This window comes from Saccopteryx bilineata, chromosome 1, assembly GCF_036850765.1.
Source record: "Saccopteryx bilineata isolate mSacBil1 chromosome 1, mSacBil1_pri_phased_curated, whole genome shotgun sequence".
Taxonomy (NCBI): Eukaryota; Metazoa; Chordata; class Mammalia; order Chiroptera; family Emballonuridae; genus Saccopteryx; species Saccopteryx bilineata.
This window is the reverse complement of record NC_089490.1, coordinates 244,342,215-244,357,403: the sequence shown is the minus strand read 5'-3', so window position 1 is coordinate 244,357,403 and position 15,189 is coordinate 244,342,215. Positions and strand designations below refer to the sequence as shown.

The following is a 15,189-nucleotide window of genomic DNA, read 5'->3' as shown; positions in this document are numbered from 1 at the left end:
GTGTGTTTATGTCAATCATATACCGTTCTAAGCATTCGATTCCTGAACATTCATAAGCCATGAAGACTGGTACATAGTAGTCTGATCAAAAGAATTGTGAAGAGAAGGAGTATTTGGCACTGCTGTTTTAGGATTTCCAAGATCACCCGTGTACAGAAGATGTACTAACAGGATTCAGCATACAGTAGCACTGCTGTAACACTCGCCTCCTACGGCTGGGAACAGCCCCACTGAGAGTGCTCCTTCCTCCAGCTATGAAAATGCAATGCATGTGTGATGTTGCTTTTCCAGAAAGCCTATTAGAGACAGGTTTTTACTGGGAACTAGTCATATAGACACCTGCTACCTAGCAACTACCAAAATACCAGCCTTCTAGAAAAAAAATAGGCAGATGTTCATCATAAGTCACATTGTTTATACAGTCTAGGCATGGCAAAGCACTCTTATCAATTGGACAACTCTTCATATCAGTGTAGAGAACTTTTTAGAAGCTGTGTTCCCAGATACAAGCCAAGGGGCAACCTTGGTAGCAGATTCTTCTAAAAATAGCGGTTTAAGGCCTGCTTTTCTGCAAACTTACTCCCTAGGATCCACCACGACAGGCAGGGAGTAAGAAGTTGTAGAAGGAAGAAAGGATTTGAAAACCTAATGTTTTAGCCTGTACTACTACTTCAGAAGGATAATGGTCAGTTTTTTAGCTTTGCAGAAAATTCTTGCAAAGTTGAAAAAGAACTGCCGACCAGCCGGGCCCGAATTCATATTTGATGGCAACAATAGCAAAAACTACCAATTGTCATAAACTGTACCTCTCCCCCCTACCCCCCCTTAATTAAGAACTTCTGGCCCTGGCTGGTTGGCTCAGCGGTAGAGCGTCGGCCTAGCGTGCGGAGGACCCGGGTTCGATTCCTGGCCAGGGCACACAGGAGAAGCGCCCATTTGCTTCTCCACCCCTCCGCCGTGCTTTCCTCTCTGTCTCTCTCTTCCCCTCCCGCAGCCAAGGCTCCATTGGAGCAAAGATGGCCCGGGCGCTGGGGATGGCTCTGTGGCCTCTGCCTCAGGCGCTGGAGTGGCTCTGGTCGCCAACATGGCGACGCCCAGGATGGGCAGAGCATTGCCCCCTGGTGGGCAGAGCATCGCCCCATGGTGGGCGTGCCGGGTGGATCCCGGTCGGGCGCATGCGGGAGTCTGTCTGACTGTCTCTCCCTGTTTCCAGCTTCATAAAAAAAAAAAAAAAAAAAAAAAATAACTTCTAATTAGAAATTTGGACTCATCTAAGAGTTTCCAACTCCACAAAATACATGCTCTCAGAAGAAAGCAGAAGAGAAACAAGAGTCTTAACTGTTTTATTGCCTAAATAAGCTATAATAGGAATATCTGAAAGTTAATTGTCAGATGGAAAGAATAGAGGGAATGAAGGCTAAAGAGCACCCCTAAGATAACGTATTTCAAAAGTAAAAATGTGGTGTCCATTTAGCGTTTAGCTCTCATTAGAGAGCCCAAGTAAATTCCGAAATGAAGAAATATCTGGGTTAGAAACTTTCCTCCAAGAAGAGGAAGCTAGATAAGACACAAAGAGGAAATGAAAGCAAAATGGGTCTTCATAGTCAGGCTCAAAAACTGGTATTTAATGTGAGAGGGAAATGTATGGGATGATCTTGAAGTAAAATTGTGAGCTATTTTGTGCTTTTCTTCACACGCCCACCCTTCAAAACACACACCGGGGGTTTTTCTCCGGTGTGCCCTCTGCTGGCCTGCAAATGCCACTCCTCCCCTCTCCAATCAATGGCCATGCTCAGGTCAAGATCTAACAGATTATTTTACATTCACTCAACAATTATTTTCTAAGTCATTACTTTATGCCTTTGTAATAAGAATTCAGGAAACAGTGACTAAAACAAAGACGCCAGTTCACATAGAACAGGGGCAAGAGAGCAAAGGAATAAAAATAATAAAGAGGTAAAGTATATTGTTTATTAGGAAATACTGAATGCTATAAGAGAAAATAGTGCAGGTTTGGATGGGGTAGCATGAGGGTGGGGTTGAGGACAGTGTGTTGCAACTTAAAACAGAGGAACATGGCTCTCTTTATAAGAAGGTATCCTTTTTATTTATTTATATATTTTTGTATTTTTCTAAAGTAAGTAGGGAGGCAGAGAAACAGACTCCTGCATACGCCCCACTGGGATCCACCGGGCATGCCCACTAGGGGGTGATGCTCTGCCCATCTGGGGCATTGCTCTATCGCAAGGTGAGCTATTCTTGTGCCTGAGGCTGAGTGCATGGAGCCATCCTTTAGCACACAGGCCAGCTTTGCTCCAGTGGAACCTTGGCTATGGGAGAGGAAGAGAGAGATAGAGAGAAAAGAGAGGGGGAAGGGTGGAGAAGCAGATGGGCGCTTCTTCTGTGAACCCTGGCTGGGAATCAAACCGGGACTTCCACACGCTGGGCCGATGCTCTACCACTGAGCCAACTGGCCAGGACTATAAGAAGGTATTCTCGAGCAGACTCCCAAAGTGAAGGAGTTAGACACGAAGGTGTCTGGAAGAAGACACTTCCCAGTGGAGAGAACAGACAGAACGAAAGCCTGGAATGTTCAAAGACTAGGAAGAAGGTGACTGGGTCTGAGTAGAGCAAGGGAAGGGGGGTAGCAAGAAAAGGCTTAGCTCACTCAGGGCCCATGTGAGTCATGCCAGAGATTGCGGCTCTTATCCTAAGTGACCCACAAGGTCACTTGTGTTTTATAAAGAGTACCTTACCAGCGGACTGATAAGAGACAGTGGGCAAGTATAGAAGCAGGGAAAGCCGTTGGGCAGATAACGCAGAAACATAGGCAACGTATAGATGGGGTTCACCCAGGGGGCTGGCAGTGAGCTTGTGAGAGGTGTCCACAGTCTACATATATCTTGGATTCAGGACGTGAAAGAAAAAGAGGGTGGAAGATGGCTCCTGGGTTTTTGGCCTGAACAGCAATGAGATGATGATGTTTCCATCAGCTGAAATGGGAAAGGCTGCAGGGGAAGGTCAGGGGCGTGGCTGTGTGAAGCTTGAGGTGTCTCTTAAACATCCCAGTGGAAATGTGGAGGAGGCAGGCAATTGGGTATAAGTAAGGACCAGTTTAGGAAAAAGTACTGGTTTAAAAATATAAATTTAAGAGTCATAGGTGTATATTTCATGCTTAAGGCGTGAGACTGTTAAGATTCCCAAGAAAGTGAGTATAATTAAAGAGAAGAAATGAGCCCTGAGGCACTCCAACTCTACTGGGTCTAGGAGAAGAAAAATATCAGAAAAGGAGAATGGAAAGGAACAATCAATAAAGTAGAAAAAACCAAGAAGCCAAGGTAGAGCTCCCAAGGAGGAAGCAGGAGCTGTCTCAGAGACTGCGAAGGCCAGTAACTGAGCGCTGTGGGGGTCAGTATGCACGTTTCTGAAGCAGTGGGGATACATCCTGGCTGAAATGGCTTTAAAAGATCAAGAAAGGAAAGAACTTGGAAATTTCAAGTACAGACTGTATGTTAAAGGAGAAAGGGGAAGCAAAGAAATGGGGCTGGTGTGGAAAAGGTGTAAAGATTATTTTTTTCACTGACTTTAGAGAGAAAAAGAGAAAGAGAGAAAAGAGAGAGAGAGACATCAATCTGTTATTCCACTTATTTATGCATTCATTGATTGATTTTTGTATGTGAGTTCGCAACCTTGGCACATTGATGCTATGCCCTAACCAACTGAGCTGTCCACCAGGGCCAAGATTTATTTTGTTTTTAAGATGGAAGAAATAGCAATATGTTTGTATGCTAATGAGAAAGAGCCAGTGAAGAGGGGTAAATGATCATGGCAAAGAAGGGGTAGAATTCCTGGAACCAGGAACTGGAGCAACTGGGACTAGTGCTCAGGGGAGGGGCTAGCTTTCCAAAGGAACAATGGACCAGCAAGGTTGACAGTTCTCCCCAGGGGCAGAGGCTGTATTGACTAAGACAAGAAAACAAAGCTCTCGCTGGGATAAAGGAAGGAATCTCAGGAAACTCTGTGGCCTTTATCACCTGCCTACTCCCCAGAAGTCACTTGTAAATATATCAGTCAGGTCAAGATGCCATTACAATGGAAAAGACTGGAGGCAGGTAAAAATTAGAAATAATAAATAGCCTTAAAAATAAAGTAGTGGAGGCCAAGATTATATTGTATTTTATTTATTTTTTATTATTAATTTTAATGCAGTGACATTGATAAGTCAGGGTACATATGTTCAGAGAAAACATCTCTAGATTATTTTGACTTTTGATTATGTTGCATACCCCTCACCCAAAGTCAAATTGTCTTCCGTCACCTTCTATCTGGTTTTCTTTGTGCCCCTCCCGTCCCCTGGCCCCCTTTCTCTCCTTCTTCACCCCCCCCCCTTACCATCACATTCTTGTCCATGTCTCTGAGTCTCATTTTTATGTCCCATCTATGTATGGATTCATATAATTCTTAGTTTTTTCTGATTTACTTATTTCACTCCATATAATGTTATCAAGGTCCATCCATGTTATTGTAAATGATCCGATGTCATCATTTCTTATGGCTGAGTAGTATTCCATAGTATATATGTACCAAAGCTTTTTGATCCACTTGTCCACTGATGGACACTTGGGCTGTTTCCAGATCTTCGCTATTGTGAACAATGCTGCCATAAACATGAGGTTGCATACAGATGGCCAATAGGCATATGAGAAAATGCTCAACATTACTAATCATTAGAGAAATGCAAATTGTACTTTAAACTGTATTGTTTCCCCACCTAGTGGTCAGACATCAGCTGGCTCTATTTTTTGCTATGTCACTCAGACACCTAGAGAGACTCTGAATTGGATCAAACGAGCATAGTCATCATTATTAGTGTTCGAATCAACATTGGTAGTGTAACACATTTTTTTTGTGCTATTGTTTAAATTTAATTAAAATTTTGACAGTGTGGCTAATTGTTCATATGAAAACAGAACCCATGGTTGAATATTTTGTTATATCAAAAAAATTACATGATTATTAATAGTAATGAAACAGGAAAAGTGAGGTAATAAGAAATAATAAATAATAGGAAGTGACTAAGGTTGGAAAAAGGAAAGGTTAAACAGTTCTTTTCCATGAGGTCATTCATAGTCCGCATAAGTCTTATTTTGGAGATTTTTTTGTGTGTGGGGAGCATGCTCTAAAATCAGGAGAAAAGTAAGAATTTACCATTATGACCTTTTTATTAATTACAAGTGATTTCAGTTCTCTCAAATTTGAGACTTGCCACATTAGCCAGGCATTGCCGCTGCCTTGCCTACCTCCATTCACAGAGCAATGGCTTGACCAGTCCGAGTCCTGCGATTGTCCGTTACACAGGAAGGCGTGTTCCACAGAAAAGTTCTCAGGATTTCTGTGGCTGGTACAGAACAAAGTTTTATGCATCTCTTGGGTCTCCTCCTCCTTTGAGAAACAAATAAACTGGCAATTAAAAGTTAGTCATGAAGATAAGTCATGAATAGTGAATGAAGCTTAAAGGTCAGCAACTTTACATCTTTAAAGGCAGGATATGGAGCTTGAATACTTCCCAAAAGTGGCAGCATAGTGATGATGGTCCTAACATTGTTTTTCTTGTTTAATTTGTCTTGCAATACCCTAACCACAAAGATGCTGCCAAAAAGCCTCCCTGCCTAGATAGACTATTATCATAACTGGTAAGCATCCTTTCTTCTCCTTTACTCACTCCCTCTGTTTAGTTTTTGTGACCTGGGTTGCAACTACTACTGTAGTTTTATTGTTTGCCTCTTCATCTCTCTGTGGTGCTGTTCTCAATGCTGGGAACACTTCTTCTGAGCAGTTGGTGACACTTCGATCTGGATTTTTTCATGACACCCATGTAGTTCTCCTCTTCATTTTCCCTTCCATTCTTCATGAGCATTCCTATTTTTACCATTATTCCATATTTGTTGACTATTTCCATGTTAACACATTTTCAAATTCAGACCCATCTGAAATAAAGTAAGATTTATTTGCTTTAAGGTTGGGTCCATGAATAAATGTATGCATGCAAACATTATCTACAAGTAATAAATGGTTGCATGACATATAGACACATGTGTATGAATGTGATATGCAGATAGCCTTCATGTTGCTAGTGTTTCTTATTCATCCAAGTGTTTTAGGAAGTAAACTACACACTAGATAGTATTTTTTACTTAATATTCTTCATAAATGCTAATGCATAATTCAATTAAATAATGAAAGTTGATTTAGTTTCTTGGTACAACTAAGACATCATTAATTCATCTAAATAAAATCCTATACATGACAGAAATTATTCTGATACCTTTCTAAAAAATGACAATAATAATAATAAATTAACTAACAAAGTGACAGTCTCTTTCCTCAAGGAGCTGTGGTCTCACAGTAGGAAGACAGACGTGCATCAATGTCTCTGTAATTATAGTAATACTGAACAATCACTATAATGGAACAGTATATGACACAGAGAAGACTCAGCTGCATGGGCTTAGAGGAGTCGGGGATAACTTCACTGAGGGAAGAATGGTTAAGGAAGAACTTAAAGATTAGGGAGGGCTACAGTAGGAGATGATGAGAAGGAAAACAGCAGGGCCAAGCATGGAAGAACAAAAAGAATGTTCAGAGTAAGTCAGTTTACTGTTAACATGTGGGAAAAAAAAGTGGGCTAATAATAAAAACCTTGTATACCATGGAAAGGGCTATAGATGTAATTATGTAGAATGTCAGTGTATTCTGATGTCTGATACCTTGTGCTCTTAATTAATATTTAATTAATTAAAATTCATGTACAGGCCTAATTTTTTTAAGAATTAAATTTACATAATATAACATGCTGCCACAAGGAAGTGAAATCAGTGACTATAAACATCTTTTTCAACCTTGGCTGAGAAAAGGAAGATCATCTTGTAAAGTAGAGGATTTAGACAGGCAAAGAGAAGTGCTTGTTCTTTATAAATGAGTCACTTGGGCTGAAGAAGGAAACAAAGAGTGAGATATCTAGAAGAATGAAAGAAGAATAACAATAATAATAAAAATAATATAACGATGCACAAAAGAAAGGGGATGAAAGGGTTACAGTCACTGATAATTCGGGTAAGATTCAGATAAGATTCAGAACACAGGTGGAAAGAAGGGTATTAGTAGGGATGGTATAACTCTAGATAAGTTTGTGGTTAAGTAAATGTATTTTCTTAAGAGAGCTCACAACCAATAACTGCTATTTGATCAGTGAAATAAGAAGCAAGATCACCTCATTACAGGGAGGACAGGGGGAATAGGAGAACTGAGGAAAATGGTGAAGGTTTTGCATAGCCATGGAGAGAGAGATGATGCAAGAGAGGGTTGACTGGGAAAAATGTGTAATGAGATTATAGAATATTGTAGAGGGGATAGTTGATATTGAATGACAATTATTTATAATACCTGGAATCAATAAAATGGCGATTTTCTCTAGCTATGCTAATCAACCTGAAAATAGAAACAGAAACTATAGATGATTCCATAAACCATTAGGGATTTGCCAGGCCCCGGTGTCAATAACTAAGAGCAGTTGGAGTGAGGTGGTTTGGAATGATGCAACTCGGAGTCTAAGCCACAGGTGATGGGAGTAAAGCCCTGTGGGGAACATGTGGAAAACAGAAAGGAGTAAAGGATTGGAACTAATTCTCTTGGGTATCTACCATAAAACTAATCAAATGCTTCCAGAATCCCAGGACTGAGTTATTGATATACTGCTGTTCTAACAACAAAAAAAAAACATGGCTGCCCTGAAGCAGTGGATTGTGTGTGTTCACTATAAATGGACAGTTCTGTGGTCAAGTTCCCCAATTCTTTGTTTTGCTGCTCCTGCTGCAAAATACAAGGCTCATAAATACGGGGGCTAAAGCCTATTCTGATGATTTCTGAAGTTTTACATCACAGCAGGTATCAAAAAGAAAAAGAATAATTTTAAAAAGTATCCCTTTACTCTTTTTTATTGTAAGATGAGCATCTACTTATTCTATTTTCACTTTTCCTTCTTACTGGTTTCCAGAAGCCCTGTAAATGAGGAAAATCAAGATGGCACCATGCACTTTGATGGTAAGGGGCAAAAACACATTTTATTTATCTTTGTTATGTCCCATTACAGAAGTTTAAGTTAATCGTTCTCATAAGGTTATTAAAGGATTGTCATCTTCACTGACCCATGCAAGACCCTTCTCTGCGTTTACTTATTTATTTGTTGATTTATCTCCATGGCACACTCTCTTTCCTCTCTTCCCCTTACCAGAGGCAAATAGTCTAATGTCCTTAATGTGTATGTGTCTATACATATTCTTTGCATACTGCTGTATGTGTGTGTATATTTATTTCAGTTTACATAAGCACTATGTTAGCATTCACTTTGATCTTTTTATACACTCAACATAATGCGTTTTGAGGGACCCATCCATACTGCTATATGTACTATATTTAATTTGTTGCTGTTAACTACTGCACAAGTACTCCATGGTATGCATCCTATACATTTACATTTTCCCTCCAACTCCCTAATACCACAAATAATAATTCAGTGCACTTTCTTGCCCCCGCGTGGACCTCTGAGAGACTTCTCTTAGAGATCTAGATATCCAGCAGTGGAATGGCTATTCATAGCTACAGCATATTCATTTTGCCTAAGTAGGACTAGCGTGCTCTCCAGAAGATCTGCATTTCTGTACACTCCCCTCAGCAGGGCAGGAGGATTCCAAGGTGTCTACCTTTCACTGTTCATGGATTCTTCAACTTTCCAATTGCTTCCTATCTTACATGTATAAAATGATATTTCATTTTCATATTTCTGCTTACTGTGGAGTCTGAGTACTTTGTTTATTAGCCTTTGTGTTTCTTTTTCTGGAAGTTGCCAGTTTATATCATTTGACCATTTGGGTGAGTATGTCTTTTTCTGGTTTGCTTGCAGGAGTTCCTTGTATTCCAGATACTCAGCACATGTCAGTTGTAGACATCGCAAATACTTTCTCTCATTCTCTCCTTGTCTATTAACATAGCTCATCCTGTCCTCCACTGGAAATAATAAAATGACCACAATCAAAATTATTCATTTTACCTTATAATTCACGCTTTACACATTTTATTGAAGAAGTCTTATTCCTAGGAAATAAAAAAAATTATTTTCTATTTTCTTCTATAAACTTTATTTCTTATATTTAGATCTTTAATCTGTAGAAATCCAGATTTGTAGCCCCAGGTTTAGAGCTGGTTTCCTCATCACCATACTCTGAAATCACCCTTTTCTCATTTCCTTATCATGCCACCTTTATACCCTATCACCTCTGTGTGTGTGTGTTTGGGTGTGCATTAGTTGTGAATGTCTGTAAATTTATGTGTCTGTCTTTGGGCTCTCTATTTCATTGGTCTATCTGTTTCTATACCAACCACACTGTTTTTATTCTTACTGTTTTAAATAATTCTTAATATCTGGTAATTAGTTCATACTAATCAACACTTGAGCAGTAAAATATCTATTCAAAAAAATCTAATTAACTTGATTTGCTCAATGCATGAGAGTGAATCAGAGTCAAAAAGTCAAAAAGTGCAAACAAGTTATACCTTTGATAATACCTTTGTTTCAGACAAGCCCACAAAAGCAAACATGCATGCCTTTTATAAAGAGAATAAAGGGTGTCTTCATTATCTTATGAAAGCCAATGAAATGATTTTATAATTAAATTACAAGAATCAAAAAGCCATAGTAAGGATTTAAACCACATATTCGATTTTGCACTGTTATATATTCTATAAAACAAATGTTTTGCTTGATTATAAACTGTCTAGAATATTATAGTACACCTAATAACCCTGATTTAAAGTGCTTCTTAAATTACAGTATGTTAAATTTTATTCTTTTTTATAACCCCTGTAGGTACTGGAAATCTAGATGAGGTCAGTTTTTTTCTGCCTTCTCATATTATATTACTGTAACTAAAATATTTAACAATTATTGTGATTTATTTACTATTGGTATAAACCAACAAATGAAAATTCTTATGAGTAAAGATGAATTTTTTTATCTTAGTTCATCTAAAATGCTTGAGACATCGAATACCAATTATTATTCTGACTTAGTAATTTTGTGGCACTGAACATAAACTTAAGTCAGGCTACACATCTGAATTATATAGCAGGATATAAAATTAAATCTTTTGAGCTTTACTTTCCAAATCTATCTCCAAAATGGGAAAAATATTTTAAACAAGCCAAGTATACATGCATTTAAATTTATGCTTATTTTACTAAGTACTTGATATATGTAATATGTGTGTATCCTTTTTTGAATAATTTAAATTAATTATTAATATTTTCTTGACAGGAAGAAAGTGAAGGAGAAACATATGAAGACATGTATGAGTCACATTTATTTTTTTACCATCTAAGATGATATTTTCTGTCTAAGATGAATATAAAGATTTGCAGGAGGGAGACTGGATATATATTCAACACTGGGGTTGGGGGAAGCTTTATTGTTCAAATGACTGACATATAATGGTAACCTTCATTTTTATATGAAGGACTAAAGATTCTTTACTTCTCTGAGGATTTCAAGTGGACTTGGTTAAGATGCTGTTATATTAGAGTCCACACTACCCTCTAGACAGACCATATTCACATGCTCTTGTACCTGTGAGTGCATGGACATCAGAGAGAGGAAGAGAGAGAGAAAGAGAGAGGGAGTAAGATTAATTCTATTCATGCCAACAAGCATCAAGAACCAGGCCTTTATAAAAGAGTGTCTTCCACTTGTTGGCACAAGATATAAGGGAGGTAGCAGAGCAGAGCGTTGGATGGGATCATTTGTATGCTTCCTACTGGGTTTAAGAACAATCTCACACAACCAGAAATGTTTACAACTCTTGGCTTTTTACCTTCACCTAGAGTTCAGATACTGTCTTCTGCTGTGGGTAGAAAACTCTCTAGATAGTGAGCCCTGTCACATCAATATCTGCAGCTGATGAAACAATCTAACAATATCTATCCACAGAGAAGCATCCAAAGAACAAGAGAAGAAAAGGGAAAAGGAGGAAAAGAAGAGATTAGAGCTGGAGAAAAAGGAACAGAAAGAGAGAGAAAAGAAAGAACAAGAGATAAAGAAGAAATTTAAAGTAAGAACCTGCTTGCTGATAGGTGAAAAAGAGTAGCTCCTTTTTACAATTTTCCCACAAATGGGGCACCATTCTTGAAACCTTCCATGGTTGGAAAATTACTTAATTGTTGTTTTCCAAGGAGTAACTATCCTCACAACAGATATCTTTTTGTTTCCATATGCTCCTTTATCCCTACACTAAAAATCTAATATGATAAAATTCAAATAAAATATGGTAACTTATAATTAGTCACACCCAAGAAATCTGCTGACTGAGTGAATGAATGCGCAATTACTCAAATCCATCGTGGCTCTCCTTGTTACACATTTGGTATTAACCTACTTATAGTATGAGCTTTGGACCACACACATCCCTGGGGCATGGTGCTATGGACACAAGAGTCTACAGATGAACCAGACCTCTCTCAGAATAAAATTTCTATGAGCTACTGTAACTGCTGGTGTCTCGACCTGACCTACATTGACTTCTGATATCTACTGTTTCTCATCCTTCTTCATCTACCTGGATTTCTGACCTCTGTCTCCGATAATCTCTGATTTCTAAATGTGTGACATCTGTTACCACCACAACCACTAGGTTATTCCCTTGCTGTCAAGAAACCACTGTACTTTTCAGGATATTAATTTTTAAAACCTCACTTTTGCTTGTTATTTTTTTATCTACAAAGTTATTTTTAAAATATTATTTTCTTTATAGCAGGCAATGTCTACTCCACATTTATAGACAGACAACCACAAAGTTAAAAAAAAGAAAGTGCTTTTCCCAAGAGTACACCCACCATCTGCAGTGTAGCTCTCTCTTTGCTGTTTTATAAAACAGAAAGCCAGCAGAATAACTTCACAATGCAAAGTGAGAAAAAACCTTCGCCTACCAAGCCGACCACCAGTATATGCCATAAAAACAAATACCACTCAGAGTGAATTGTCGTGCACACGTGGTATTCAGTTACTCGTGGCTTCTTTTACAAGCTTTCCATGGAGTTGCTAAGGCCCAGATATCCCCACCTTCTCCTGGACCCCAGGCACAGACACCTATTCTTTGCTGGTCCTGCCTGGCCCTGTGCATTTCCCCGAACTTCTCCAATAAGAACATTGACCAGGAAAGACATTCACCCTCAATTTCTAGTTCCAACCTGTAACTGTTGGAAATAGGCAGGTTGGCAATTTGTGGACACACTGGCTTTCAAAGCTGCATTCCTTAAAGATTTTCTGAGTAGCAAGGATCATAGGGAATTAGAGTTTTACATTTGTACTTTTAAAGAACTGTGATTAATTTTTTTCCCTCTTTGCAGCTAACAGGCCCTATTCAAGTCATCCATCAAGCCAGAGCTTGCTGTGATGTCAAAGGGGGGAAGAATGAACTGAGCTGCAAGCAAGGAGAGCAAATTGAAATAATCCGCCTCACAGACAACCCTGAGGGGAAGTGGTTGGGCAGGACCTGCAAGGGGTCATGTGAGTGCAAACTTTCCTCTGACTTCAGACTGTCATCTTTCTGAGCCAAAATGAAATGTGCACATTTTTTCAGAACTACTCATAAGCATTAAGTTAGGAGTTTTGTTCAGGGTGAACAAAGCTAGGATGATTTAGAATGACAGGTAGCATTCCATCTTCACCTCAGCTGTGTTATTTTTTTTAGTGGGGAACAATGTAAATGTTTATATTACTCCAGGGAGGAAAGGGAGGCATTAGTTTCCTCACTGATGCTAAAAGGAAAAAACTGAGTCATGGGAATCACTTTGGAATCTTGAAAATGGACTCCAGGCTTACTCCAAACCACAACAGCATAAAACTTGGACAAGGTACAGTAAAATGTGTGTCTACTCAGGAAGACTGTCTGTAAATCAGGATTGCAAGAAAAAAAAAATAAGGGATCATTTTAAAGAGCAAATGTGCAATTGGTATTTTATTCACAACTTGAACATTTTTAAGCTGCAGTTAACATAAATCATTCCCCTTTTGGTAGATGGCTACATTAAAACAACTGCTGTAGAGATTGACTATGATTCTTTGAAACGGAAGAAAAACTCTCTCGGTCCCCTTTCATCGAGAACCATTGAAGATGACCAAGAAGTGTATGATGATGTCGCAGAGCAGGATGAGGTTAGCAGGTATGTGCAGAAACAACCTGTAAAACAGATCAGACTGTCTCCTCGCCAGGGATAATGGATGGTAAGGTCCTTCCATATTTTACCTTCCATATTTCCTATTGCTCTCTACCACTAAACTGAGTCACCCTATATAGTAACTCCAATATGAGTGCAAGGTCATTTGAAACTCCAGACTCTTTTATTTTACTCCGGGTTATATGTATCAAATACTACTTGAAAAATAATGGGCCATTTGTTCAATCTGGCTGAATGTATTGTCATTCCAAAATGCTGCTCTATAATATTCATTCCAATTTAATCTTAGAGATAAGATACTTAAAAGAAATACGATTTTGTAAAATGTGAGCCATGAAATATAAAATTAAGTTCTAAGATACATAAAATTTATTGCTCTGAAATCTTCAAGTCTAAATACATTTGTTCTTATTTAAACATAGGGAAAAAATGCTTTTTACTACAACTCTACTTTGCTCTTTAAAAGTACAAAAGTAAAAACTCAGTTCCCTATGATTCTTGTGTATCAACTAAGGAGCCAACTTTCCATTGCCCATCCACTCCACTAGATGAGGGTGAAGGCCCCCCGTAAATTAAGGGAATGCCCCCCCCGGGCTAAGGAACAGAACAAGACATCCCTTCTGGAGGAGCCAAGGGGGACCCTTCCCCTCTTCTTCTCTGTACCTTTTCTTTTCTTCCTTCCCCTCCCAGTCTTCTGTTTCCTTTCTCCATGCCTCTTCTTCCATGTCTTTTCCCTACCTCTGATCTTCCTTGTCCCTTCTTCTCCTCCTTGCTTTTTCATTCCCCTTCTCCTTTCATTCCTTCTTTCCTCCAATATCTCCCATTCCTGATAAAATCACAATCCCCTCAAGTTCAAGGAGATGGAGGAGGTCAATCTCTAGCCCAGTGAAGAGCCTTGTTTCTCTAGGCCCGCATTGTGGCATGGGAAATCCTCCGCTGTGGTCCCAAAACACGAGCTATGCTAGAGCTTCTCTTGGGGGAAAAAAAAGAGCGTCTACATTCTTCGCATCTCAAATTTCAAAGAAAATTGTTTTAATTATCAACCATTTAAAAAATGTAAAACTATAAAAATAGTAACATACTTTTAAGACACATGAAGAATTAAGTTCCTCTCTTGTGGTTTTTATACCTCCTGTCAACAACAATAGAATTTGTTGTGTTTCTTACTGGCAGATTATCTTTCTAAAATAATTATAGCCTGTAATGCCTTCTTACCATGTTATGAACATAAATTATGCAACTTATATCAAAACATGTAATGTAATGTGTACACTGGAGTTCACAGATCATGAATTGTCTTTAGTCATCAGACACCCATTGACATAGTTTTGGTTTCAGCAAATGTCAGTTTCAAGGTCAGTTGAAGTTCTAAATGGTCACAGAGATTTAAAAGTTTTTAGACATGTGTCATTGCATATATATTGTGTTATGTTTATCTTTTACTTCTTTTTTTAAAAAAACACTTTATTTTGGGGCTTTATGACAACAGTCATATTAATAAATACATGTGTAAACTGATACATAAACTCAGGAAAAGTAAATAAATACACAAAGAACAATGCTCTTAAAATGAAGCATTCTTTAACCGTAATGGGTGACTATTTCCCCAAACTAACACCACGACCTTTTCTGTTTTATCAAGTCCTCCACAGCACAGCTCTGAAAGACATGCTCTGGTTAGTAAATACATAGCAGAGAAAGAATCTTTTCTGTAACAGAGTGGAATGAGGAGGGGTATGGCTTTAATGCTCAATATCTTAAACAAGTACAGAATCATAATATTTTCTAGCTTCTATTCCTCTCCTGCATATTGAATAAGAAAATGAAAAGAAAAAAGAGAAAGAGACATAATTTCTACACAAGTTTTGTTTTTGAAACTACAGCTGCTGCTGGCACGGATTTGCT

At 38.5% G+C, this 15,189-nt stretch overlaps 1 protein-coding gene across 5 annotated transcripts in view; it reads left to right on the top strand.

The window, feature by feature from the left end:
- FYB1 (FYN binding protein 1) overlaps nt 1–15,189 on the top strand; it is a 152,721-nt gene that overhangs the window by 112,812 nt on the left and 24,720 nt on the right. For all 5 annotated transcript variants that reach the window (XM_066240120.1, XM_066240128.1, XM_066240092.1 and 2 more), the window contains exons 4-9: nt 8,054–8,100; nt 9,923–9,942; nt 10,370–10,401; nt 11,039–11,159; nt 12,454–12,613; nt 13,125–13,269. In XM_066240120.1, the coding sequence (XP_066096217.1) occupies nt 8,054–8,100; nt 9,923–9,942; nt 10,370–10,401; nt 11,039–11,159; nt 12,454–12,613; nt 13,125–13,269 (525 nt within the window). The remainder of the gene's footprint in view (nt 1–8,053; nt 8,101–9,922; nt 9,943–10,369; nt 10,402–11,038; nt 11,160–12,453; nt 12,614–13,124; nt 13,270–15,189) is intronic.